The sequence below is a fragment of the Neopsephotus bourkii genome, unplaced genomic scaffold (assembly GCF_033783945.1).
Source record: "Neopsephotus bourkii isolate Nb327-2 ecotype Australia unplaced genomic scaffold, CSIRO-AGI_Nbou_v1 NB_1663, whole genome shotgun sequence".
Taxonomy (NCBI): Eukaryota; Metazoa; Chordata; class Aves; order Psittaciformes; family Psittacidae; genus Neopsephotus; species Neopsephotus bourkii.
In genome coordinates, this window is record NW_026902137.1 from 3,353,702 (window position 1) to 3,377,883 (window position 24,182).

General features: G+C 39.1%; 2 protein-coding genes across 3 annotated transcripts in view; both read right to left on the reverse strand.

The window, feature by feature from the left end:
- Positions 1-6,212: 6,212 nt before the first annotated feature.
- VAPB (VAMP associated protein B and C) overlaps positions 6,213-24,182 on the reverse strand; it is a 34,740-nt gene continuing 16,770 nt past the window's right edge. Inside the window, exons 2-7 of one of the 2 annotated variants that reach the window (XM_061375658.1) lie at positions 23,646-23,798; positions 15,858-15,961; positions 13,583-13,663; positions 12,489-12,542; positions 12,190-12,228; positions 6,213-10,591 (exon numbers count right to left, since the gene is read on the reverse strand). In XM_061375658.1, coding sequence (XP_061231642.1) covers positions 10,433-10,591; positions 12,190-12,228; positions 12,489-12,542; positions 13,583-13,663; positions 15,858-15,961; positions 23,646-23,798 — 590 coding nt within the window. In that variant the 3' untranslated portion in view covers positions 6,213-10,432. Of the gene's footprint in view, positions 10,592-12,189; positions 12,229-12,256; positions 12,434-12,488; positions 12,543-13,582; positions 13,664-15,857; positions 15,962-23,645; positions 23,799-24,182 lie in introns of both variants that reach the window. The other variant, XM_061375657.1, reaches the window with a different exon arrangement.
- The window catches only part of RAB22A (RAB22A, member RAS oncogene family), a 41,026-nt gene continuing 40,506 nt past the window's right edge, over positions 23,663-24,182 (reverse strand). The window contains exon 8 of the mRNA XM_061375659.1: positions 23,663-23,798. The gene's annotated coding sequence lies outside the window, so the exon portion shown is untranslated. The remainder of the gene's footprint in view (positions 23,799-24,182) is intronic.

Genomic DNA, 24,182 nt, shown 5'->3' on the forward strand with positions numbered 1-24,182 from the left:
GGGGGAAGCAACATCAATTACAATTACTGCTTTGAGCTTTCGACATTGCTAAGATTTAATCAAGAGCTTGATTCAGATGTAATTCAAACATCCAAAGCATCGGCTGCAGAGTTTCTCTGACTTTAAGTTCCCTCCCATCATACTCCTTATTGCTGCTCTTGCAAATTTAATCTGCAGAGTCAGGCAGCAATAGATAAAGCAGTCAGCAAGGGTTCTTGATAAGGGTGGAGTTAATCATGCCTTTCTCAGTTTGCAGACATCTTCTGCAGTTCTCGTGTGCATGTACACACACACAAAGATGCGATACACAATCTTCCACTCACAGAAGGCAGCCCTGGCAGAGCATGACATCAGCAGAGTGTTATGTCTGACCCTGGTCACTTAAGAAGACACAGTAAATGGAGAACACTCCAACCTTCAGCATTACCCAGCTGCAGACACTGCATCCTTGCTGCATTATCCTGGCCTGTGCTTCGGTACCTGGGCACTGCCCCCTATCACTGCCTGTCCATTGTGACTCCACTCGCCACGTTCCAAGTAGAGCAGAAGCTCACTTGCAAGTCTCATCAGGCCATGTATTTTACTGTCTCCCTTTTAGCAAGTCTACTGGCATAGCAGTTGTTAATCCAGCTCTCCTTTCAATCAAAATGTCACTTCCAGCCTCATTCCTGTAGAGATGCTTTATAAGTCTGCCTCTAGTGAGCGATGGGCTGAGCAGATACTCGAGTCAAGACAGCATAGTCGGGGCCAACTGATTTCTACTGACAAGGACAAACTAAGAAATTAAAATCCCTGTCTGCTGCAGCTAAGAAGCATATAACTTATGTGGAGAAGCCCTCCTCCCAGTAGCTAAATCCTTTCCAAATAAGCCTGTATCTTACTCACAAAGGGTATTTTGTTAAACCAACTATGCAATAGCTACCTTCTTAATGCTGTATGTATGAATTTGAAGCTTGTATACTTAGATAAATTATGGGGTTTATAACACAAAAAATACTTTTGAGGGATTTGTACATTAACTAATAATTCAAATGAGATGCTTATTAAATGCATACAATTGTGACATAAACGTTGTCAGCATGTTCCTGGCATGATCAAGTATTAATCATGCACATTACTTTTAAGGTGAAACACAAAGGCCAAGCTTGACTACCTCGCCTTGGTTCCTTCTACTATTAGTGGAGGAGGAGACTTCTCCAGGGGTTAGTTCAGCAGCTGAAACACCTCCCTGCTTCTAAGAGTTGTTGGGTTTTGTTGCCTGCTACCATGTGGAGATCCATGGGTAAATGTTTGAAGTGGAAGTGCATCTTGGAGAATGTGACATCTCCTTTGGGATGTCCCTGTTGAGATGCTGTAAGCTGGGGCATGGTGGGGGCAGCACAGGCGTGTATCTCCATAAACCATATGTGTGGCAGGACTTTCTCTTCAGCAAAGCAGCTTCCCATCACCATGCCAGAGCAGGCACATGCTGCAGCCTGGAGCAAAGGTTCCTGTGACTCCAGTCAGCAAGGATACACGTTCCTGCAGAACTGAAAGATGTCCATGGCAAGAACATGGCTTCTGCTGTCTTTGGAGGGTGGGTGGAAGAGCGGGAAGGCAATTCCTGCCCTCTATTTACCCTCAAGAATGAGATTTGTGTGCATATACTTTGTTTTTCATTTACAAAGCAAGTGTTCAGATACCACATGGTGTAAAAAACTCCTCCAAGACCACAGATCCTTTCAGGGTGGTTATGGGATTAACATGATGTTAGAAATGACAAGACAACCTCATACTTATGCAACGTATGCAGCAAGCACTTGAGAACGGTCCCACCTCCTCCCGCAGCTGGCTCCAGATGCTCATGCACAGTTCTGCACCACGGGTGGGCTCTGCTGATGAATCTCCTATGAAAGCCTCATCAGGAGCCTCTTTGTCCTGTTCCCTCCCATGCTTAAGTATACTTCTGAAAGTAAAAAAAGCCATGAAAAAGCTATTTGCATAAATATCATAACTTTTATTGTTCCATTCACAGTTTTTTGAAGAAACATTCCTAAATTACACAGTTATTCTCTCTTTAAGAATTTGTGCCTTTTTCCAATTGGAATTCGCCTGGCTCCCACTGCCAGTCAGTGCTTGGTGTTGTGTTGCTCTTTTTAAGATCAGAGAGCTGCAGTGTTCAGTAGTTTCTCCCTGTGAAGGTACTTGTGCACTGTAATCAAGACATTCTCAATTCTGGTAGCTAAACTCAGCCATCTGAGTTCTCTCTCAGCCTCTGTAAGGCATTTTCACACTCCACCAGTCATTTCTGAATCTCTTTTTTTGTTGTTTTGCATCCATTCCAATTACTCAACTTCTCTTTTAAAATGTAAATACCCAAATTGCATCCAAAATTCCCAACCCTCACAGCTGAGACATACACAAGTATAAGCACTTACTGCTAACAGTAATTAAAGACAAGAACACATTCTTACTCATTAGTCTTTCACCCTGGGACTGCGCTGGAACAGGTGTGAAGCTCTTACTCTGAGCCTGGGTATGGGTATTTTTGTCATGTTAACATTTTATCAGGAGGGATTCTGTATGTTTTCAGCAGTGATCTGAAACCACTGAATCATGTTGGGTCCCAGCAGAACCCTTCTGTGAGCATCCCCATTGCATTATGGCTCTCCTTGAGTGTCCACTTTTGAAATGTGATTGTCAGAGAACACCAAGCTTTGACAGGGGGGAATGCACTCAGTTCACTCTAATCCAAAAGAAAGCTGAAAAACAAAGAATCAGATGACTTACACTGTGCTCCTTCATTCACCCCATCTCCTTCTTCATCTCTTCCCTGGGTGCCAAGCTGGCCGAAAACTCTGCCTGGACCATCCTGTCCCCTATGCATTCCTCTCCACCAGCAGGTCACAGACTGCCCTTAGGAGATACTGATACAAGGTTTCTACACCCACTGAACTTAAATGTGTTCATTTTTAATACTGAACATTGCTAATGAAATAACTTTTCCAGTTCTCTTAAAATCATCACTAGCACTAGCATCACCTGCCTCTAGCAATGGTCTTTATCCTACCACAAAGATTTCCTCTGAACTTTGGCTCTTTATCTGCCTCTCAAGCACTCCATAGTTTTCTTTTCCTTTGGCTGTTGCTTTCCTTGTTAATTTTTAACGTAACTCATTTTGAGTTGATTGCTGTTTGCTTCCCTTTTTCTTGTTTTCTATGAATTTACATTTAAATTTTTCCTTCATTTCACGACTGAAACGGGGTAGGCAGTTAGCCAAAGCTCTCCTCCTTCTTGATGGCAAAATTACTGGATTTTTGGCCCTTTAATACCTTTCTCTTCAAAAACTGCCAAATCCAGTTCAGTTTTCCATCTAATTTCTTCACTACCAGATTTGATACGAAATTTGCTCATCTATGGACTTCTGAAGTACCAGTTACACTGTCAGCAGCCTGCATGGCTGTATACTTCACTCAACCATCAGGATTCCAACTCCTAGTTCTCAATTTGTTTACCTGTATCTGACATAAACAAGAACAAATCCAAATAGCTTCATGTTTCATGTCTAACACTGCATTAGAAAAACAGGTCTGGGACACAGACAATGAACATTAGTCCTGACTATGGGATAGCCACCTTCATCCCCACCATTTAAATCACCTTAGAATGTATTTTGCATTCTAGATTTCCTAAATAATTCTTAAACTAAACACATACATACACACAAATTAAATCATTTTTGGATATATTAACAGCATTGAGCTAGTGCTTCATTTGATAAGCAATCCACACTGAATACGAGCCTGTTATTTACTATAAATATCCTGCATTGGAACAGCAGAAAGGAGACAGAAAGGAGATGGCTGACAAGACTTCATTGCTTCAAACTCTACACAGAGTGAAGAGGAAGAAGGAACAGATTTGTCATAGAGGAAGCAGGAAGGTGAGTGGTTTCCTGGGCTGGAAACCAGCCTGGGTGCAGCCACCCAGCGCTCCCACTGGCCAGGAGTCCAGGACAGGCAGGGCTGGAAGGGCAATGGAACAAAGAGACTGGGATGGAAAGTAAATAGGCAGCAGAGAACCTATTCAGTGACGCTCATCTGAACATCAGTTTCTTTGCCAAGGAGCAGGGATAGAAAAAGGATGACTTGGATTAAACCAAATGGCTGAGGGAGGGAATGGAGTGAGATTTGACAGCTCAGGCAGGATAGATCAGGAAAGGAATTAGGCAGGACAGTCTGCAGCCTTCACAGAAACACTGTTTTGGGCTCAGAAGTGAAGCAAAAATTCTTGGCTCCAGTCACACTTGTGTGTGGCCTCCCAGTGAAACGTGAAAGCTAATACTGCTGCTTCAGCTCAGAGTTACTACATCAGATGCTCGGGTCAAGAATGGATGTCCACAAGCAGGACATAAAGGATTCCATCCTGACACACACGTGGGTTACACCTAATACCATGATGCCATTTTTTAAGTTCAACAGTTCAGCTTTTAAAAACCTAATTATATGTATCTTGAGAGAACTTAGGCATGCAAAGCAGGACAGTTTTAGACAACTTCTGGGCAGCCTTAGCTCACTCCTTGACCCAGCACTGAAGGCTTGATCAGATACTGCCTCGTACTCACAAAAAGTGGCCAAATTAACAGTGCACAAACTTGGTTTTGCCATTTCCTAACTTCTGAGTGCTTGACTTTGTGCAGGCTTCATAAAGGTCTTTTAAAAGTAGCTGTGTGTGGATAATTGCGTGTGGGAACTTTGCCAACTCAAACATGAGGGAATTCAAGAGGCTTTTCTAATCTTGTGAGTTTATCCACTGAAGAAAAAGATTTGATTAAAAAAAAATGAAGTACAGCTAAACTGGGAACAATATTACAGGCTGTGCCTCAGTTCTTCATAGGCACTTCAAGATGTTGGAAAGAGAAATCACAAAATTAGGAACTTATTAAAAAAGAATGAAATGTACCGATGCAGAAACATAAACAGAAATGCCAGATGTATAATGTCAACTTGTAATATGCGGCTTCAATTAATTCTTCTTAATTCATTTGTTTTCTTAACTTCTTTTGTTTTGCCATCTGGAAAAGGCCATTTTCTAGTGACAGATCATAGGAGGAAAGATCCAAAGTTCAAGCTTGCTTCAAGGAAAAGCTGACTTGTTTCTGTGCTCACAGACTCAGTGGTCCTTGCTGCAGTTCTCACTCATGCAGAAGCTTCAGGACAAACTCAGGCCTGGACTGGGAGGCAAAAAGATCTACGTGGAAGTTTATGGAAGTTTTCAAAAGATTTACTCTTCAAGAAACAAATGTGAAAGCAGTTCTGTGAAAGCAAATATGCCCCAGAACCGGTGGAGTAAATGACAGGCACATGGGCATGTGGAAGGGCACAAGTGTCCGCTCAGTGGAGAGTCACACAGTAAAGAGATTCCTGGCTCGTACTTGTATTATTTTAAAAAATAATCTACATTTATCCAGTAAAAAAAAAATAAATCAACCCATTAATAAAACAAACACATTTTATAGTTAAGCAAATACGAGTAGTGGAAACACACAATTACTTTGTCTTGTGAAGCTTATCAAAACAGAAGTTAATAACAGCACAATGAGTAATGTCACTTTTGCACTGACCCATTAGACAAAGTGATTCAGTATACACGAGGCTGTCAGCATAACATAAAGAAATCTTAATTGGACATGGTCAAAGGATCGGCACTGCCCTGCTTGAACAATAAATCCCACTATTTATCTAACAGTAACAGATGATTTACACCAGCATTGCATCCCACTGTCATCCTTTTATGACATGTATCCAAAGAACTGCTAGGTTTCACTCTACAGACAACCAGCTTTGCTCAGTACTTGCTTTTCTTTGTAAAATGCCTAAACACTGGTTTACACGAGTATTTTCTAATTAGTAAATTAATTTGTAGGTATGTAACTGATTACAAAGAATAGCAGCTCTCACATACAGCACTGCACTAATCTCACTCCTCTAGAGCCTACTTTCTTCGTTTTTATATTACTGTTTCTGGCTCCAAAAAAAAAAATCTCAAGTATGTAACTGAAATTCACTCACCACCTGTCCCTTCTCAGCTTGCTCACTTGAGGATTTGGGTAATGGATCTAACCCATTTTCAAACAATGAAAAAGCAGCTCTCCCACCCCATGCTGCTCCAGCGCTGCTGTGAAGCACTATTGCAGCTGTAACACAGCCACAACAAACATGAAGTTCAGCACGCTTGTTTCACATGTTCTTTAATTTCAAACAGAGGGATTTTTGGTTGTGGCTGTTTCTCAGTTACTTTATATAGAAAACAGAACTCAGGATATGGCATTTCAGGACATCATGTAGAGCAAGAGAAGTATAGTTGCAAAAACGTAGAATACTACAGTTAAGTCACCGCTGTGCCCGAGAATTAAGGAAGTGTTATGATGAAGAGATGAAAACATCATACACATTTGCTAAAGAAAAGGGATGAGAGTTTTCTTTCATTAGGCAACTGCAACATCAAGTATCTCAAGACATTAACAATCCATTTTTGTGTGTATGCAAATACACACCATGTAAATACACCGACTGCTAAATCAAGATTACAATTAGAAGTGCAATTTTACATGTGCAGTGAATAAAAACTGCATAGGTTACTGGTGAGAAGAAACTACAGCCATTTGCAAAATCAGGTTCCAACTTTATCCCATTCACAGCATTTCAGGACAAAAAAAAGACATTTTGGGACATGGAATACTACCACCAAGCTATTACAATCCTGTAGTTTTAGAAAATTGCATTCTGGTACATCAGTCCCTCTCAATGTGACACACCTGGCATCATCTTGCTCTTCAACCCCTAAGGCTATTCAATGCTAACTTGAAGCTGGGTGCTTGGCTGACATATGCAACTGTTGCAGTTGTGCAGTTACAGCTGACAAGTGCCAATGCAGAGCAATAGTTATGATCAGTCATGCATGGAATATTTGCTTTAAGATGTGGATAACTACATAAAAATAGTAGAAATCATTCTGCATTCATTTCCCAATATGAGGCTTCAAGACATGTTAGGTATCTATTTACTCCAGATTTGGCCAGAGAGTGCAGACAAGAGTACACAGCTCCACAAAATGAAGACTACCTAAGCAGCCTCTACCAGTTCCTACAAAAATTAATCATACATGTATATGTAACTGAGCATCTTAAAATAAGAGTAAGGACAATAATTAGATTAAGGAATATATTGATTTGTACTATTATGTATCAGTTACAGTTTTCTAATATCTGGTGTTGTGCAAGGACACCAGACAATCTTATTTAGAAATTCTATGTTTCATGCATAACTTCTGAAGATACACAGTGCCCCCAGAATAATTCACTTTCTGTGAATACTTCATGAAAACATTTGCTCTGGGGTCACTGTGTAAGGAACAACTTACAAAAGATCCAGGTGGGTTTAGAACATCCATCCAATCTGGTCTGTAATCTATCTACGGACTCCCTTTCTAGTAACCTCACAAGAAAAAACATCTTCTTTCTGCTGTGTATGAAAGAAGTATCTGGTTGACCAGATACGTACTAAGGATTCCACTCATCAGTCATTTTAAGCTTAGCAAAAGCATTACCCTAACAATTCAGTGCTACTGGCTGGTCAGCTGTGTCAGAAATGGTGAGGAAAGACCTCAGAATTTTGTTAAGTTCCAAAAGATGAGCAGTTAATTTAGGAGCTTTGTTTAGGACTGATAGCAGGGGTCAGCCCAACTGCAGGCTACAGCTGTTGCCAACAGATCCTTAACTACAGTCCTCTGTTTGTTGGTCTCCTTGATCACACATTTGTAAGGCATCTACCAAAGCATCAGAGTGTTTTCTGAGACCTCTCTATAACCCTGGAGTGCAAAAAACAGGGATGACTTGCTCACAAATGATTTAAAGTTCCAAGTTGCCACAGATCACTAAGTGAGTACTGAACACTGGAAGGAAAATGGACATTCTGCTGGCTTTCCCCTTCAGCTGGGAGCTGCCTGTGCCAGCCAAGTCCACTGTGGTAGCTAACAGTGTGTGTAAAATTGCCCTGCAACATTATTACAGATATACTCACAAGAGAGCAGTTCCAAGCTTCAATCCTCCCCCTTTACCCTGCAGACAGCCTTTTTTTCAAAACCCCAAACTCTTCTGAGGCTGTTTTGCAGCAGAACAAAGGGCTCTCAAAGGAGTCAATATCTTTCTGTGTAAAGCAAGTTAGGAATTCAGCTTTTCTGATAACACATTTCAGTGATACCAAGATATTTACAATAGCCTCTTCAAAAATACTGCACAGCTCCGACGCCCTTAGGTTCGGGTTCTCTCAAATACATTCATCAAAGCCATGAAAACTAATTTTGCAACATCACTTACAACCTTGTCTTTCTGAAAAGGTTCTCTTAAAGTGTTTCATGTAAGAGTTCTCTTTAGCTTCTACTGCCCAGAAAGCATCTTTTTCTTGATCAGTTGTGCCCAATTTGTCAAACTGAACTCTCTGCCTCGTTCTTTCCAGCTCATCTCCCATCTCCTCTGCCCTTTACAGGCATACTTGAATAGCTTTGTCACTTCCATCCTGAGCAGACAAGGCACTTGCATTTCGAAATGCTGAAGATACCCCTCTCATTTCAGCTGAACCTTCTGGAGGTACTGCCAGAGTTTTGTTCATAGGCTGAACACACCAGGAAGATTATTTTCCTCCTATTTTCTTATTAAACATCACATAAAATGTCACTTCTTTGCACTTGCACAGCAGGAAACCCTTGAGACACAAGTGGAACAAATATAAAGGTCAACGAGTGTGGCAGACAGGCTGCAGCCCAAACAGCTTTCCCAGGAAAACTGGAATAATGAAGGAATGAAAGAAGTTGCTTTTAAAAGACCTACCTTAAACCATGAAAGATGCTACTAAAACTTGTCACTGACAAGTTTTTGGACCTAACCTAAGCATATACAGGATTTTACCTGCTCAAGAGCTGTCATCCACTGAAGTTCAACGTGTTACAACACATTAAGCGTATGTATTTTGCAGTAAAAGTATGCTTAGCACAAGATTACCTTAACCTTACTTTCAACATGTTACTAAACTACTGAACCCAGCTAAACTGAAAAATGGGATGTTACCTTTTACCTTGTACCTCAGCAGTCAGGATGGTTACTCTGACCAGCGTTTATGTGTATCAGGCTCAGGATGGGGTGGTTTGGATGGATTTTAAGATTAGGCTGGAAAGAAAAATAAATCATCCTCAAACAAGGCTTTCCTTATGCCATGAACTAAGTTGACAGAGAATACTGTTTCCTCCCCCCCCTAAAGCTGTGAGAACATGACAAGAGTAACAAAGGAAACATTAATTTGGGGGCTTTATTTAATTTTTCTTTTCTTTTTTTCCTTTTTTTTTTTTTTTTTAAGATGCTACATAGTCAAACAGGATTGGTCTTTTACGGCATAGGACTAATTTACTACTAATAGTTTTTGTCCCCCTAGGCTTATTTACATACAAAACCAGTTTCTCGACCACTGTTTCTCCAATGCTCAGATAATCAGAACTCCCAACAATGGTGTAGTGCCCAAAACACCAGGAGGCAGAAGAATCTCGCACCACTACAGCAGCAAATTTTTAGTTCTAGTCACTGGCTTTAAACAGGTACTTTTTCATACCATATAGTATTAGTCAATTTTGTGACAATAAGGAAACATGAGATGAAATACATTAAATAAGTTAAATATGCATTAAACATCTCTGAATAACATTTTCATTCAACTAAATGAACCAACAGCAATGTAGCTTGGTCCCTTTATGAGAACAAGGCATTGGCCTTTATTCCAAATGAGCGTCATACCAGTCATTATATGCCTCTTAATGATGCCTAGCACACTCAGCATTGCCACATACAATTCTTTTCAGTTTCTCAAGATTCAAGTGCCAAGAAACTGGTAACTTGCACAGAGTTGAAGACACTGACAGAAACTGTTAAAATTTATGAGCAGAATGGTGGATTAACGTATTTTACAGAAGTTTATCAACACCTCCTGCCTAACCCACCTCCAAACATCCAATAGGGCCAGCTCCGGCAGTGGAGGAAGAGTTTTTTCTATTTTTCCTTTTTTTATTTTTTCTTATTTTTTTTATTTTTTTTTTAAAAAGAGGTCATCCAGCAACATATACCAGGGTCTAAGAATGTTTAAAATGACATATACAATATTCCATTGTAGTGTTAAATCGTGATTTTCTCCCCCCTTCATCACTGAAGCACAATCTCTTTCATTCATCCACTCACTGTACATTTGAAACTTTCTAGATTACGTTACATAGTATTTGTGCAGGGGTAATTTAAAGGCAAGACCTGTGAGATGTCATACATTAAGTTTTTTTTAAACATTGTTATGAATAAATTTAATCCAATGATATGGCAGAACCATCAAACCAATTTACAATTTCCAGCATGCTGCCTCTACAAGGCTATTTTTCCTATAATTACACCAAAGACAAAGAACAAAACCACCAAAGCAAGTAGTCTGGAGCTGAACCCTTCGTCCTTGACTGCAGCTGCAGAAGCAGATATTGGGTTGTTTGTCTGAGGTGCCTTCCTCATCCGCAGTCCATCTTCTTCCTGATGGAAGAGATATTGATTATTTCTACTGAAAGACAGCTTTAAATATTCTCCCTCATCATATTTATTTCAGGTGGCCATAATAAAACAGGTGAAAGCTAATTTACAGCTAATTTAGAACTCTCTTTTCTTCAATCCTGAGAAGGAAAGGGTAGTGAAAAGAATTCTGTATCTACTTGATTAGCAGAGCAAAATCCACATGCTCTTGGAATTTTTCTCCTGTTGACTAAGGTAACAGGGGAAGCAATGAGGAAGCCTTGTCCAAAATCCGCAGAGCTCCAGATCTTCAAAAGCAGTGATGGAGCGAATGACATGAAGGTGCTTTTCTTGCTCTGTAATCAAATACAGAACTGCTGGGGAAAAGGCTTTTCAGTATAACTAAAATTGATTGTGGAAAAAAACTCAACTTTAAGCCAATTATGTTCATCATTTGCCTAGTTAGATGTCACAAGCGAATTTTATCAGCATTTGAAGGGCAATCTATTTCCCCCAACATATTAATGCTGACATTTTGACATGAAACTAATGGCAGTAATTAGGATATATTCTTGGTATGAGTTTGACAGCTCTCTCAATTTAAAGATATATGAGACAACAGATAAAACAACATCATAACACAAGATGTTGTGCAGCACAGCTGTGTTAGCACACTCCATTACACACACAGAGAGCATGTTAGGAGACAGCAAAATCAGACTTTTGTGACCAAACTTGTATACAGCCAAAGTACTAGTGTTAGACTTTATGTGGTACAGTATTATAGTGCAAAAGCATAAGATACGGAAGCAAAAGCCTCAAGTCTATACATAAAAAATAATAAAACTATAATAAAAGTTATTGCAGCCTTAAAAATTGTCAGATAAGTGAAATTCTAAAGGCTCAGAGTATGTCAGTGTTTCTCACTTTTGAATTTAAAGGGGCAAGAATACAAGAAGAAGGTCGTGTCTCAGCCATATACACTGTTAATTCTATGTGCAGAACAAAACTGGTTTACGCAAGTTGAAAGAATTTCTTTACGCATCAGCCAAGCCAAGCAGCATCAATGCTGCCAGAACAGAGTTCCCTTCACTGAGCTCCAATAGGCACAAATTCCAAATTTTCACTGATGCTGTTATCTGTGATCTAGGCATTTACCACAAATGAAACTGCTGTAAAAAGAGATTCTCAGCATGGCGTTAAAGGCTTCTCATTTACTTGATTTCAGAGAAATGCGTTGGATTTGATAGGAAGCATATTTCCTATTAATCTGTCTCACTTTGGTCATTTTAACTGTACTGTATTATAGATGTATTGTAGGTGCAATTACTAAAACAGTATTTGCACAACAGTGCCCTCAAGCTCCCATAAGTTTGAGAGAACAGGGCCAAATCCAGCTCTGAATGCCTGCTTCAGATTGAGGAAAACAGGTGGAAAAAGAAACAGAAGAGAAGGAATTAATTAGTTTTCTATCCAGTCAGTTTCTCTTAACTGCATGACTTGGATGCCCCTTTCAAAGAAGCATTTATTTCAACACTTTCAGTTTATAGAGGAAAAACCTAAATCATCTTTTAATTTATATTAGAATATTAGAATATCATGCCAAGGTCAGGGAACCAAACCTTTAAGTTGGAAGCTTCTTTTTCAGGAAAAGGGTAAATCTGGAAAAAAATAAAGAAGTATCTTTACCTTAAACTGTTTATTCTCCTCCCGTAACCTCTGAACTTCTACTTGAAGCCTCTTATAGTCTTCCATTATTTTCTTAACTTCAGTGTCATCCAAAGAAGAACTTATTGATTTAGACATTACAGAGGAATCTGTCTTTGTTGCAGTTGTGGATACAATTTTATTTATTTCTATGTCATGCTGTTAAAAAAGGATAGAGTGATTTTTGGTTAGTTGTTAACACCACACCACACACCTGGTATTTAGGAGGAGAATCATGTAAAATTTTCTTTGCACACCTGACACGTGCCTGTATCAAAAGAAATAAACAACATTTTTTCTTTCTGTAACCTTTACTTCCCATTTCTGTTTCACAAAAACCACCAGATCAGCAGCAGTAAGTGCAGTCAGAATGAACTTGACTTTTCAGTCCCTGCATACATAGAAAAGGAAATATCCTTAGGCCACGTCATACAATGCGAGTGGGAGCTTACTTGCTCATGGTCTGCTTGTGGAGTATGAGTGCTCTCCTCACCTTTCCCCTCCCCAGACACAAACAAAAGCAGCTCCCTCAGGAACCAGGGATTGCCAGGAGCTACCCTCCTGCTGTGCTGTGGTTCCCTTTCTATTCTCTCCCCAGATCTGTCTGTCACCTCTCCATCTTAATGACATTATAACAATGCACAATCGGAATTAAAAGCTGCCCAGTTCGAGGTGAACAACTGTGCCTTCAGCACCTACCTACTAGGAAACATTTCTCAGCGTATTCAGTCCATTACCAGTTCTACATTTGACACTACATACTGCCATTAAAAATTAATGTGTTCATTAACCTAACAAAAAAGGATCCTGCAATATTATAGCTGCTAATTGCAACATAACCCCTAACTGCAGTTATGTCTTCCTTACTAGCTTTCTACCAATCTACTTGCTAAAATCAGTGTTGTACCAAGGAAGCAAAAGGGAGTGCTGGACAGGAAAATTAATACTGCTGACAGTTACACCTGCTTCAGGATAAACTCTCAGCTTTCTGACCATCAATCACAATCTTTCAATTTGTAAAAGAATATTCTTTATCCTGCAGTATTTCACTAAATGAAAACAGATCACCTCAAAAACTTATTTGTGCTAGTGTTGTACATGCATTGTTCAAATTAGCTGCTCCTTACATTAAGCATCACTAAGATTTTTAAATAGTTTATATTGCGTTTTCAAAAGATGATGCCATCCAGGCAGTGAAACAGAGGGTTCTGTCTTTTGCTTATATAGCTGTCTGTATAAACATGCCATTTTACATGATTTATTGTGGTATTATGTTAAAGCACTCAATATGCAGTTAGAAATACTCACAGGCTTATCATTTTCCGCTGGTAGCTCAAACACACACCTAAGTTTCGAATCCATGAGTTCTTCTGGTTTTGCTTCTTTCCACTAGAATAATTTATTATTAATTTAATATTAAACGTATTAGTATAAAGGCAGATGAAAAATGCAGTGTGACATAAATATCATCATCTTACAAAAGGCCCACACGTATCTATCATGTTACCATTAGATGATGAAAAATTAAACCAAACATGTAACTGAGTGGTATCAAAGAAAGACCAGATACTATGAAGGAAACAGATTCTAAGTAGTCAGAAAAAAACCCACAGGTAATTTATGAGAACTGGGAATTGTGTAAGAGTAATGAGCATAGATAGGGGGAGCTATGGTCCTGATTTAGGGGGAAAGAAAAAAGAAAAAAGGAGGGGTGCATTAAAGTAAGGGAAAGTAACAAAACCCTTAAACACTGTTAGTTCTGAAGTCTTTGTTCAGCAGTTTCTGCTTTTCAAATTCCACATGAGGTTTTCTTCCTGACTGGTATGAACTAAAGGGCTGTTCTGCTCCCTGTTTTCCACCTCCTTATTTTTCAGGATCGATGTCTAAACAATAACAGATGTGCTACATATAAAAAGAGATAGTTTCCCCTCTCATCCTTCTCTCCCCTTCAATTAGGGAGTCTACCATAAACGAGTTCCCTTTCAATATTTTTAATAGGGATTAACAGTTATAAATCTTTGCTCAGTATCTGCTATAACCCTGAACTGAAAAGACTGTTTAATAGTAGTGATACACAGCAAGAAGCATCCACATTTACATCTTGGATTTCTCACATGCTTCTTTTCACTTTGACCATACTTCTGGTAGCATGGTATTGCTCAGCATATCTCAAGTAGGTGTCAAATTATGGCTAACCCCTGTGGAACCTGAGCAAGTATTTGACTCATCCTAAATAGCAGAATTGTACTTCAGATCTTCTGTGGCTGAAGTCAGAGCTGTATTTCGAGCTCCTTGGCTGCCTGTGAAGTGTTGAAAGCTTTATAGTACTCCAGTAATTTGTCTCATCTGTTTATCCAGAATAGGAAGAGCCATGGAGAGTGGTAACAAAGCTAACAGCTGATGAAGTGTTACAGGCAAAGACATCATATTGGTCTATAGAGCTCTGGAAAACTGGAAGGGCCACCTAGGTCCTAAAATATGTTCTTTGCTAGCAGAGGAACATTTTCTTGGTATAAAGTAACTCATAAAAATTAAAAGGCTTAGAAAGAAAGGCAATCTGGCTTATCTTTCTAGTGGTGCAGACATTTTATTACTATTGCTGTTTTTCCCACTGGATCTTATTTTGAGGCCATTAAACAAGTATAATTCCATAAATCTCTTTCAGAAAGGAAATGCTTAACCCTGCTGAGTGCCGCAGCTTTAAAAAGCTATTCCAAAGATGATACACATTGTAAAGACTACTGTAAAAAAGCCATAGGTACTCTCAGGTTTGTGAGGTTGGCTTTTTAAAGTAATACACATACATACAAACACACACAACACACCTTACAGCAATGGCCTTTTCTTTTTTATTGTGTCCTCACTAGCTACTGAGTATTCTCTCAAGCCAACAAAGAAAGCCTCCTTGCAGTAGCAAATTTTGCTGTTACAGGAAAAGCCATCAATTGACATACTGATTTGTTCCTTTCCAAGTTGTCTTAATGTAGCCTGACACCTTATTTCTACATCTTTTGCTCTTCCTTGCTTCAGTACCTACATGCCTCTGTTACTCTCATTTGTAATCCACAGGACAAAATCTGTGAGGGCCTTCCATTTACCTAAGCCATAATAAACACAGGTAGAGATAAAGAAAAAAACAATACTTGTAGATCATCCTCCTGGAAAAAGAGGCTGCTCAAGGGGAGACTCAAGTCTGAGAGTAGAGGCATAAACATAAAAACATGCCACAGACTTAGAATATATTCTACATATTCTTAGAATACATAGTTCAAGTTGTCCTTGCTAAAAAAATAGTATCTTGGAAAAAATACAACTGCTTAATATTTTTATTTTCATGGCTTGGTATCTTATTACTGACAGCACTGCCTTAAAGAAGCAACTACAGATACCAGCTCTTTCAGTGCAAGATTCCTGGAGCTCAAAATAAACAGAAAACACCTTGCAAGGCAGAGATAGAAATCTGGCAAAGCTTTCAAGGATCATTCCAGTGTGGACTGACAACAGCCCTTACGCAACACAATGACAGGTCTTATACAATTACACAATTGTAAATAAATCTATTTTAATTCATTTCAATACTTACTACTGCTTCCATATCTGAAGTATCAGCTGGAGCAAACATAGACTGAACCATAAACTTGTGTTTACTTTTCTCATTAGGGTCATAGTCAAAAGGCTGTAGCATCACTGCAAGAAAAGCCCAAAAATACATTATCTTAACATTACCCTGATGCAGACATGCACTAGTGATACAATTACCAGATTTGAGAAATACAAACATTCAAATGGTTTCATGTTGTATGTACATTATGACGAAAACAGCCACTGAGATTGGGAACCCCACTTTGAAACCAAATTTCAAGAGATAAGAGAAACAGACTTCAGAGCATCTACATTTTTGTCTGAGAATTTTGGAAGTGCTGATCATGCTACAGTATTTCATATACAAACTATGGCAAGATAATAATAGTAATTCATAGTAAATAGGGTAATTTACATATCTTCTGGGACAGAGGGAAATATCCTCCAAGAAAACATCTTTTTTCCTTCCTCCTTGGGGCAGAAGTAACAAGCTGGCATTTTAAATAGCTGTACACATTGTATTGCTGATGGTTCCTGAGAAAGACTACAGGGTCAACCTCAAACATTTGAAACCTTGAGGTTCAAGTCTCAGGATGGAAATTTCCTCTACAGAGTTTAAGAGTCTCATGGTATTTGTTTTATCAAGTGCAAATATTTCTCTTCCAAAAATAAGTTGCTGAAAGTTTGTTACCAATTTAAAGCTGGAAGTTTATGGTCAAATGCTATATAAACTTAGCCTCTGAAAGGCATGCAAGAAATCTATTTCTCTCCATTTGAAAAATCACAAACATTCCAGCATTTGCTTATGGAGAAAATGACTGTGTTCAGGGGCAGAGAGGTTTAAGGGGCGTGTGTGTTTTTTTTAAATGTAATTTATTTATATAGCACATAACATAGTATATAGTAAGGTATATCATATATTAATTTATTTATATAATGTTTGGAATTTCTATGTCTCATCTTTTTTGAGTAAAGAACTAACATGTTAAAGTAACTTGACGAGGCATAATTACGTATGTCATACACATACATTTCATTATTAGATATTGCAAAAAGCTACCACGCCCTCAAGTTTAAAATGAACTTGCATATACTGCAATTACTGCTAACAGAAAAAATGGTGGCCAGGTTTAAAATTCACTTTTCACTACCCATGAGCTACTTCAGTCCCTCAATTCAATCACTAAGAAGAGAAGCAGCTCAAGAATTAGGATTACTGTCATTGACATTATGTGCCCAAATTCACATGCACTAATTGCAGGGGTTTGTCATATAAAAGCAATTTCCAAAAGATCCCATTTACTGCTGATGAAGGCAAGTCAAACCAATTTGCTTCCTTCAATGAGCAGAATATGTTATGGACGTGCCACCTTTATTATGCACACAATCTGTGGCTATCAACAACCTCGTGACTTTTAAAGCCCCACAAGATGGAAGGCAGCAAATTCTCTCAGATGAGGTCCTTCAGGAATTATTATACGTTTTAAACTCACCCTTCAGTAATTAAACACTAGTCCAAAAAGAAAATGTTTGCAAATTAACAGGCTGCTTTTAAAATTGTTTTTCCAAACAGAAGTGATCACACTGTGAAAGCACATACATCTCAAAACTGCGTGATACCTCACTGAAAAGCAGCAGTGTAAGTTTTCCACCCCTGTCGTAGACACCTAACTTATTCCAAGCCCACATAATGTGTAAAATCCAACTGAGTAGTTGAAACTATCCACTGTTATGGAACTTCTCTAGGTCTGCAGTTAGATCAGTTTGCTTTGCTGAGTGCAACTAGAAGCTCATTTGAAAACACTTATTTCCCAAGTGGTAGTGCTAAAGCCATTCTCAAACACCAGTCGCTGCTCTAAATTCCATTCACTGAATCATAAGAGCAAGCAGCTAGAGAGGGCTTGACAGTACAAATGTTGTTAGTACTTGTATTTTTAGATCAATACATGAAAGTCACATTGACACAAATTATGCAGCGAATGTCTTATAAGCCAGATGGGAAGCTCAAAAATAAGTACTTTGTTCAAGAGGAAGCCAAACCATTTCAACATTTATTCACACACTGTTGGGGGTTTCGATGAAAGATCAATTCCATGTAACTGTCCTAATTGCTGAAGAATTGGCTACTGTGATTGTGGCTCCGTTGTTTTGACTAGAAATTGCATAACTTACACAAGAACTGTGTGGGAAGTGTATGTTTCCTTTAAAATGCCTTATTCAAATCAGTCATCTCATCTTAAAGATTTCTGACCAGCTTTCATCAGAACCCAGAGTTCTGAGAAACAAAACAATTAACATGAACTTCAAGTTTGCTAGCACCAGCATCCCTCAGGCAGGCGTGTGTATTTCAACCACTTTCTTAAACTCATCACCCTCCAGCTAAAGCACCAGAAGTATTCTACCACAAGCAAAGACTGTAAAGTCATTGAGACCCCAATGCAATGAGGAGTAACACAGGTTATACTTGTTACCCCATTTGGCGTTGTCAAAATTCAAACACAAAGGACTGATGATATGTACATCCTGTGCTGAAGTGTTTCCAAAGAAATGGAGAACAGTTTTCTCACAAATTGCTGCTACACCCCTGGTATTTTACACAGGGCTTTGTGGATAGCAAAGGCGAGGCAGTGACCACCTAATACGCTCTTTCCTTTTTCTAGGACAGTTACTAGCAATGCTAATAACAATGTCAAAAGCATTAAACTCTTCTGGTTTCCTACAGCAAACCTGCTTTCTCAAGGAACAGTGGGAATCTGAAGCAAGGAACATGGAAGGAGGTTAAACTCTACCCATAACGCCTGCTAGGATCTGGCACTTCCTTCCACAAGTAGAAGGAGCAGAAAGGTCTCCCTGCTCAGATCGTCAGCAACCTTCCTCTAGTTTCCATCTAAAATTATTAATGGCCTGTTTACTTGGTCCTAGACCAATACTGCCCTTCTGCTTAAATATCAAGGAAGGGGAATAGTCATGCACTTCTGGTACACTCCAAGACATCAATCACAGTAACTCTTGGCCTTCTGGTAAACTAAGCAAGCCAGGCTCAGTGGGTCCTTTCCGGGCAAGGCTCCCCATTCATTCCCTGCACCTGTCCTGGCTTCAACTCCTCTGTATGAGCTACTCCCATGACACATTCAGGAAATCTTACTAGTGCCTTGGACAAGAGCATTCATACTCTCTTCTCTCTTCCATTACCCAGCCTGTTTGCACATACTACATCTGCCTCATTATGTCAGCATTCTGGTCACCCTGGCCAGCTCCCTTCATTTAACAAGCTTGCAATTACAGCAGGAGTATTTTATTCTCCAAGTGCATGATTCTGCAGTTTCTCTGACGAAACTCATCTTTGTTCCTCTTACTGTAGCCTTCAAGGACACCCAGTTCTCCAGTGCATCTTCAGCTTCCCAACTTCACATCATGATCAGGGTTTTTAGTGTACTCTTTGTGCCAGAACTGCTTATAAACGCATTAAGCAAGATTAGTACTAGGAATCATTCTCAAGAAACATCACTAGTAACTTCCTGCTATTTCCATCCACCACATCACTGTTTACTTACTCTTAAGTAGCCCATTCACTAGCCTATGAATCTATTTTTCTTTTCTAGCTTTACTGATAATTTTGCCAAATGGCACTGCCTGAAATTCTTTATGGTCTGGATAGATCAAATCTACCACATTCAGGTCACCTTTACATAAAATACCCCAACAAGCTACAGGAGAAAGCCTCAAGATCAACGGTGCAATTCGATCAGCTCTGCTAGAGGTGAGTGAAGGACACTCATCTCTACAGAAACAGGCAGAATCCACTGCACCATTCCACATTTGTTCCATGTTTACATAGCTCTTTCTGTAAATATTTCAATCATACAAAAATATGTCAAATCTGTGAATATCAAGATAAATTCTTCTAAAGAAAGCAGACAAAACCAAACCTTGGCAGGCACTACGTAGTCCTGGGAGGCCCAGGGGAACAGGGAGCAGCATCAGCATTGCCCTGGGAGAGTCAGGGGCTGCAGCAGTGGATGGGACACGATTGGTGTCTTAGAGAAAGGAGCAGACCCGTTGTGACCACAGAGAAGAGCAGCTGCAGAAGCACCCTCCTGAAGGCAACAAACTGCCTTTCCAAAAACAGGCAAGTTTACAAAACACTAAAAACTCCCCTCCAAGGATATCTGACAGCAACCTAAGGCTAATGTCAGCTTCTCCCCATTTTTTGGAAGCATGTTCACACTGTTGTCTTCAGTGGGACAGTGTGCACAGATGGTACCATCTGTACTTCCTCTCTCCTCCTGTTAAACACCTATATCTGCAGACTCATCAGTATAGGCTTATATTTTTTCACTTTTCCTCTGTAATCCATTCATGCCTTTTATTCAGACTTCAACCTCCCGGAAACCACAAAATCAGATATCTCTGTGGAAATAAGACATTTAACAAAAATGGAATGTGTGCAGATACTCTTCAGAGTATTTCACAGCAAATGCAATGAAATCAGATGACAGCACAGACATACACTTCCCAATAGTTACATAAACTCAGCTGTTAAAATTAAATGCCTTTACATAATAGGTGAAAACACGGGCTACAAACCTGCCACTGCAGCAAGCAGTGCAGGCTGACAGGGCCTTAAATCCTGATAGTTAGGAAGAGCTGTGCAAGAAGCCAGTATTTGAGACTCTACCAGAATAAAGCAAGCTTTTCTAGCATTCTGTATGTTTTTAATGAACCACCATACTAGTACAAAACAAAGTGGAATAACATTCCAACTCCTGCCTCTGTGTTAAGGCAGAATATTCTCTCATATACCTACATCAAAATAGCACAGATACAGTTTCACAGCAGTGCAACAAAGGTAACTGGTTACTACAATGCAAGGAAGATAGGGCTGCCCCAAACTCAGCTTCAGTCAGTAATATTCTGTGAAACTAAGAAATTGTTCCAGAGCTTCATGCTATTATACTTAGGCACCGATTTTTCAAGAGACAATGTGCAGTACCAACACAGTGTTACCAAGCGGCTCTGTTAGAAGCTAGCAGCAATTCTCAAGAGGGCAGGCTGCATATAGTATATACAGCCCAGTTAAAAGTGTCTGGAACTAACTACTGAATAAACTATACTCTAATAATTTCTCATAAGTAGTATTTACAAGGTTTGGAGGAATTCAAGTCCTGTATTTATACCTTGTGCAAGACTTGAATTACATGACTGAAAAATAACCAACTTAGAGGCAAAGAAACAACTTCCATTTATTTTCCACTTAACTGCAAAATCAGCCCTCTGTTCTTAAGCAAGATTACTCCAATGCAAAGGTTAAACACATCTCACCCTTTTCTGTGAATCTGGAAAAGAATCTGTTCTTTAAGTTAATGAAAGTCCCATCTTTGATCCCACCTATCCAAAAGATCTCTTCTGCTAATCAGAACCAAAGACACTGCCACCTTCAAGTCCAAAATTAAGTCCAGAGTGTGGCTTAAAGGAGCCACCAGGAGTGCAAGGTATATAGCTTTTTGAAAGACAAGTTCAACCACAGCAGAAGATAAAAACAGCTTCAGTTTAGAATGTTTTAGTAAATTAAGAATAAACATTTATAACCCCAGAAATCTGTAACACATCTACCTATAAATTTACCTTAATATATTACCTAAAAAATAATGAATGTGTACTACCTGCGTTTTAAAATATAATGTTAATATAAGGATTAGCAATTTAGGAGTGTTATTATTACTTACTTTTTATCAGCATGAAAATATGTTGAACCCAAATCTGAACTTCTGATTAAATATACCATAGCCATTGCAAAACTAACTGAATCATAAATCACTCTAAATGAAGTTATCAGAAAAGGGGAATTTTTCAAAGCTATGTCAGCAAGAGCAAAGCATAGCTTACGGTTAGCACAGTTATCTCTCATAACAGGATACTTTAAGTCAAGTCTTGGACTAGATCCATATTCTATCTGGTATGCAGCTAGGAAGAGCTGAGTTGGAAAAGCAAGTAAGATCCAGGCATGCTGGTAGCATAACAAAAGATGGTTCATACCACAATCTACTATGCTATATTCTGCTCAAGGCAGAGTGAAGGGTCATTGCAAGCAGGAGTTTAAGAAAACACTCGATGTTGAGATCAAAAAAGCATGGTATGTGCCTGCAAAGGAAGTGAGCTTTTAATTTTGAAAATTCATTTGGAAGATTAAAAGAATCCACATCTTTATAGCATGAAGATAATTTGTAGCTAGGAACCATGCTAATTTTCATTATCACTTCATTGATTTCTACACATTTAATATGCTTGCCTGCAGCTAGTAGAGATGACAGACAGCTTTAGTGGGGAGCTGTCCTGAGTTTTAAAGATCAAAATTTCTCTCTGGAGAGCTTTCTCATTTACGTACTAGGCACTTCAGAGCTTACTGGATACATGCTAGCCTTCTCCTGAAGCAGAAACGCTTTGCCTGCCCCACCTGTAGCTACCACACTGCACTGGTTATCTCCTCACTGTGACATTCCCCAGAGATTATCTGCAAGCAGAGCACAATTCTGCAATCATATGCACATTCAACTGACACAGTAGAAATCCCAAAGACAACAGATCAATGAGTGAGCCAATGCAGGCATGCACAAGACTTACATTAGGATTAGAGACTTACTGTTACAGTGCAAAGTATATTTGGGATCAATTTTTATTTTGTTGAAGCAAGCTCTTCAAGGGTGAAGTGTTTAAATATTTTACATTTTAAGTAAAAAACTAAAATCTTGATTTTTACATTTTCATTACTTTTCAAGCAGTAGTTTTAGCTCCCCAATTTTTTTATTCCAGGCTAGAAAAGGTTGGTAAGAGACTAGCAGCAAACTGTAAAACCTACCTGTAACAAATTTTTCTTACCAGAAGAATATTAAAATGTAGTAAACAGTAAAACAAATCTGAATGTATTTTACAGAAATAATTTTCTTAACTAAGAAGAGTCAGACTTCATTCATGCAGCATGCCATTGCTGCATGCTTTGACAGGTTTTTTAGCGATAACATGGACTGAAGAAGTCATTGAGAAAATATTCTTTTGAGGCATTTATCACCAGCAAGTTAATAATATACAGACATTCTGTCTGTGAGAAATACTCATCTCTTTATGCTTTGAAAGTAAACCACTCCTAGCTTTTCCATTACCCAAACTTATGCAAGTCAAGAGCTACTGACTCAGAAAAACATTAGTTTTTCCTATGGAACCACAAAGATTTAGTCACTTGACATTTCTAACACCAAAGCACACTGCATCTTCAAGGAACACAACACAAGCATGGTTTGAAAGGAAATGTTTTCATTATTGGTTACATTAGGCAGCTCAACAACAGTCAACATCAGTCTTGACTGGTGTGTCTGCAGCCCACTGGGTTTGATACTTCCTTGGACATACTCATCCAAATATTTGTTTGACCATGCAGGGAGCTGGTTCAGAAAGTTAAGCTGGCAACAAACTAACTGTACAAAAATAATCCCACAGGGAGGGCAGGGCTGCAGCAGTACTGGACAGAATAGGCTGACTAAGGCTGTTAATAAACTACAGAAGTAATTTATGTATTTCTCCCTTTTTTCCCCTCCAAAACAAGATATAAAACCAAGGCTACTGCTAGACCAGGAATAAGGGAAGTAAGGATATACGAAAGGCTGCTTCTAGATGGAATCACAAACTGTTGCTTTTACAAGCATTCAATAACACTTTCAAATGGCGAAGCATTCCAAGAAATAACTGATTAGAAGAAGCTATTTTTGATCACCAAAAATCTGCTTGAATGGCTTACCAGAAACATTAATTGATGTTCCTGCATCAATAATTCCACTGTTAGGCCTTACACAGTATCTACGTGGTGCTGTGGTCTTAACTTTGAAGCACACATTTCTGTCTGTAGGATTGCCGAGTTTCAGGTTTGTAGTGACAACATCTGTGAAAGGACCTGAGGAGAACAAAAACAGACTTGAAATCACACAGAAAGGACTCTCCAAGCAGAGGCTAAGCAGGCTCAAAGTCTCGGTTCACAAATCTTACAAAGTAATTAGATGTTCAATTTCCATCTACGGCACGTACAGATAATCATGCACTCAAAGCTGCGGGTGCAGCAAGGCCTCAGCATTCTCACACACAGCATGTCCAACGCAACTGCTCCGGCTGATCATTAGCAGCAAAACAAAAAGGGGAAATCATTTATACATTGTTCCAACACAGCATTCCAACGATGCCAAATTCTCTGCTGCATCACAGTTACTCTGTTCTAACTACTGACTATCAGTAAAACCAGGCTTACAGAGATACCGTATACGTTAGAAGTGAAAAATAGGGG